The sequence below is a fragment of the Notothenia coriiceps genome, unplaced genomic scaffold, assembly GCF_000735185.1.
Source record: "Notothenia coriiceps isolate Sejong01 unplaced genomic scaffold, NC01 NC01_scaffold00004099, whole genome shotgun sequence".
NCBI lineage: Eukaryota > Metazoa > Chordata > Actinopteri > Perciformes > Nototheniidae > Notothenia > Notothenia coriiceps.
In genome coordinates, this window is record NW_011336800.1 from 103,564 (window position 1) to 108,563 (window position 5,000).

General features: G+C 43.2%; 1 protein-coding gene across 1 annotated transcript in view; it reads left to right on the top strand.

Annotated features, from left to right (window-relative positions):
• The window catches only part of wdpcp (WD repeat containing planar cell polarity effector), a 59,278-nt gene that overhangs the window by 29,894 nt on the left and 24,384 nt on the right, over positions 1-5,000 (top strand). Inside the window, exon 7 of the mRNA XM_010767192.1 lies at positions 1,743-2,328. Coding sequence (XP_010765494.1) covers positions 1,743-2,328 — 586 coding nt within the window. The remainder of the gene's footprint in view (positions 1-1,742; positions 2,329-5,000) is intronic.

Sequence of the window (5,000 nt, forward strand, 5' to 3'; positions counted from 1 at the left end):
CACACACACACACACGCACACGCACACACACACACACACACACACGCACACACGCACAGCACCCACCCCCTGGGGGGCAGCAGGAGCTATAGCTCTGGGGGATTATGGAGTGGGAAAAAAAGCTTTCAGGAGGACAGTCATCTGCTTCTCTCCTGCTGTAGACCACAAGCAGGCAAAAAAACAAACAACAACTTCCTCAATCTAAGTCCCTTTTTGCCAATGCCTGCCAAAAAAACTGGACCGGACAGCTTTGCGAGAGAAGAGGAAGACAGGCATCCTTCTTTCTGTCTACACGGCGAAAAGAAATGGGCTCATTTAGCCAAAGCTGCCACGGTCAATGCAGGGTTTTTGATAGAGGCTTCGGTTAGGTGAAATCCCTCCTATAACGCTCTGTTAGTGACTGTGGAAATGTTGGCTGATGTCTCCTGTCACACACCTACAGTTGATGGTTCCTTGTGGGTGTTTTATCAACACTACCACCCGTGACACGGCTTTACTCCATCAGTGTCAATGCTTGCTGGCTTAGTGGAGCCATTGTGTCCGAATAATCTGAATTCTGCTCTCAAAATCCAGCGCTTTCTTCATGTATCACTCTATTTATTTTGAAAAAGGACTTGTTTCTTGTCAGCCACCATGTTATTGTAGGTCTTGGCTCTACACGCAGGTAAACAAAGCAGGTTGTTTATCGCTGGGTGCTGGGTGCCAGGCTGTGGTATGCTCAGGGAGAATATGTTGTTGACCTTGAGTTAAAATGAAGCTCTTATCATTAGTTGTCTTGATTGACAGCCGGGTGTTTATGAGCAAAGTGGAAGGCTCTTTTTCTTCCATCTCCGGGGGGGNGGGGGGGGGGGGGGGTTGTGGCTGCCATGGTATGACTCATTTCTCTGTCTTTCTCTCACATGTTTTCCAAACTGTTCCTTTGTTTTGCTTGTTTATCAACAGTACTGGCACAAGTCAGAATCTTCCATTTCCTAAAATTGTGAAAAATAAATAAACAAATATTGGATTGTCAAGATTCAGTTGTGTTTCTTACACAATGTTTAGAGACACTTAACTACTAAGGACATCAAATAAAACAAATACAATTCTGTCCACGCACAAATTCTAAACTTTAGACTTTAAGTGTTTGAAATGGCAGGAACTATTCTTCCCTTTGTTCTGTATAGTTAAAAGGTTGCAGATACATCAAGTAAATCAAATGCAGGCGTCTCCTTGGTAACTAAACAGTGCTATAGTTACACTTATTGGTTGTAAATATTCTAACTTGTTTTGTTGCATCAGAAAAATGTCAGCCCTTAAATCTAAAGTGTGCAAACATGTTCCCGATGATAATGCTAACATGCTAAAGTAAAGCAGGTAACCATTTGCCACTAAACACTAGAAACAAAGTATTGGACAAATTGAAATCTTCATTGGAGGGTGGCACTTGGATGACATGAATTTAAGAAACTAATTGTATGGCTATCTATGAAATACTTATCCATATATTTCAGTTACAAAACACACAGCTCAATGAGTGGTGCAGTCAATAGGATGTTAAGTTCAACTTGTGGATGTTTTTCAAGCTAAACAATGATATGACTAACAACTTCGGATAGCATTGCCTGAAACATTTGTGTACTGAATGTGCATTAACGAAAGTTTCCAAATATGTTATTCTTCATTGTCACATTAGATCACATAATTTTTTATAGGAAGGTGAGCATCAGTCAAAGCCTTATTGAAACTTATTCTCCCTTCTCCCTCTGAAGGTGCTGGGCTCTCTCCAGTCAGAAGGAAACCCTCTGGACTGCCGCTTCAGCCTCCTCCAGCCCTACCAGCTGCTCACAGTGGAGCTTCCAGGAACCAGAGAGGGTTTCTGGGCCGACAGCTGCGTGTACGAGTGCTCTCGAGGCCGCCTGCACCGCCTGTCTTCCACCCGCATCCCGCTAACATCGCGCCCTGTCTCCTGCTCACGACACCCCTCTGAGAGATCTCTTCTCCTGGGTCTCAGTGACTCCTCCTTGGTGCTGTTTGACCAGCGACGGGGGGTCTCTCTCCTGGCCTCCTGCCCCGTACCCCCCACCCTCCTCGCCTGGCACCCTGCTGGGGCCGTGGTGGTGGTGGGGGGAGAGCAGGGGGAGCTGATGTGCTTTGATGTGGGCTTGGCACCTGTAAGGATGGCGCTGGTAGCGGAGGATGAGGCTCCAGCGGAAACGCTAAGACTCGCCGACCACCTGCGGAGCGGCGGAGGACTGGAGGGGCTGCGGTGGGCTGCGGGCCTGGAGGCAGATGTGCTGATGTTGGCCTTTCACGGGGGACCATTGGCTGCCCTGAGATTCAGACTCGGTAGGTGGAATACGATTTAGAAATGAGAAATGGCAAAAAACGAAGTTGGAATTTTTTTTGCGGAGCAGAAACTCGAAGAACTCAAAAAACTCAACATAGAATTACTTTTCAATGAACTGATCAATGATGTCCGGACGCATCAATGCTAAGACACATATCCTAATGCGGTTTCTTCAGATCACTTGTTTTTTTTCAATTCAGGGTGGCAATGATATCTAACAAAGAAGAACTCAAAATGCCATATAATGTTCCCTCCATCGACTAATTGAGTAATTGCCTGATCATCTCAGAAGTCTTCCATAGGGTTACGCACACTAACAACTATTTAATTGCTTTTACACAAATCAGCCTCTACTCCAGTTTGAGCTTAAAAATATATTTGTGTGTAAATGCGTGATCCTCTGAAAGCAAGACATGAACTAGCTTTTAATAATTCTGTGTTAGAGTGATGCAGTTATAGTTTACTGTAGAAAACCAACAGGTGCATCTGGAAACACGACTCAGCTCATCGTTAACCACATTGTACAAAATTGTAAAAAAAATGTTTTCTAATCTTCTTTATTTTTTATTTCCTACCTATTTAGGGTTAAAAAAACATCTTTCAATTTAGACTTTTTTAATTTGATTTTTTAATTACAGTTACAGTATGTCTACTGACAGCCAAAATTAACAGATCGACTATGTAACGTATTATGGTTATAGAGTGATATTAATTCATTCACCTTTATTTAAAACATAAATAAGTAATTGATCTGAATATATGTATATAATACCTGGTTAAATTCAACATGTATATTTTCTACTTTCTTGTTTATTTTTAGTCTTTGAATTTGTATTGTACAATGCCGTGTCTTTTTATGCTAATGCCACAAAACATTTTCTCCCCAAATTGAGATCAATAAAATACCATCTTATCGTATCTTATCTTATAACCAGATTTTGAATTAAGTATTTATCCGGCTTGCTCTTTTTCCTTTCTTTACAATTAGTATTTTTCGATGTAACCTAAAGTAACTACCCCTAATTTGTACCTTTTATATTTTACGCAACCTTATGTGATTAAAAATAGAATATAATGTGCAAACCTTCCCCCCCCCCCCTTCAGAGGCTCTCCCTGTGTCGTGGGTCTGCCTCAGTATCTGAACCCCTCTGTGTAACAATGGCGGCTGAACGGGGTCGTACTCTTACCTCTTCACTGCTGAGGGAAGTTAATTTGTTGACGGGCGGGAAGGTTAGCAGGAGTCACGCTCTCAGAGGTCATTCAATAATCGCCCCGGGGCAAGAGCCCCGCAGGTGCATTCTGGGATGCATTTTTCCGATAAATCGTTTCCAGTGGCTGCGCAGTCCCTCGGGGCCCCCAGATAAAGTTTGCCAATCAAAATGTTTCCAAAGCAGCCACCTCACCCTCCAACACACGCATTCACAAACACACTCATACATACACACATTCAGCTTCTTTAATTGTGACTTTGGAAAGAAGATGTGACAGTAGCTCTCCACCGAAGTTTGAAAGCAGGAGTGAGGGGGTGGATGGAGGAAGGTAGAAGATTGTGTGTGTGTGTGTGTGTAAGTGTGTGTAACTGTGTGTAAGTGTGTGTGTGTGTGTTTAACTGTGTGTATCCAACTGCGTTTGCCTGTGTGCAAAGAGGAGGGTGTCTTCCAACAATAGCTTCCCCTCCTCTGATCGTCTGCCAAGGTTTTGATGAAGAAAGTCACTGCACGTCTTTTCTCCATGATAATTCTTCCCCCCACACTAACACGCGTGTGTGTATTATTCTATTTCTGTGCTTCCACACACACACACACACACACACACACACACACACACACACACACACACACACACACACACACACACACACACACACACACACCAACTCATTTGTTTGTTTGCTTGCGCTCCTTCTCTGTATTGACTTGTTTCATAAGGCCCGCTACATGACAGAATGACTGAGTTGGGAGACGGCGGGGAAGAAAGACTTGGCTGAGCTCCAAGTTCCTTTTTTCCATAGGAGGCAGCCCTCCCTGGTGCCCCCCCACCCCCCTCCTGCCTGCACCCAGTTATCTCATCTGGGCACACGTTGGCCACGGCTGGGCTGCACCGGCACAGGCTGAGGAAGGGCAGACCAGGAAATGTGCTGAACGAGGACAATAGTTTTTTTTTTTTTTATAGGGACGTGAAATATTGAAATAGGAAGAATTACATAACCTGGTATAAAACTAGTAAAGAAAATGAGAGGGTTAGAATCAGAGTCAATGTGACGGACATTCAGGTAACATAAATACGGTTTCTTTTTTCAAATGCACAGCTTGCTAACCTGATTAGTAAAGCACTTCAAGTCTATCACAACAATTTGAGTTAAAACTGACCAGGGTTCAATCGACTATTTTGGCATCTTTTAATTAAATAATCAACTTGTGTCCTCTCCTATTTCTAGATATTCTGATTTCTAAAAAGAAAGGATACTAAATGTCTACAGTGTAACAGTTTTAATGGCTGATTTCTTCTTATTTAAGGTCGACTTTAATGCTCAGCTTTCGTTATTATACTTTGAGTTGAACTATTTGTCAGCAGTTTGTCTCTGAAGTGTACTTGTCATGTTGACGGTGCTCAGTAGGGTTTGTTTGTGCTGCTGCTCTGTGTTGTTGTGGGTCTGACAGTCTGACGCTGA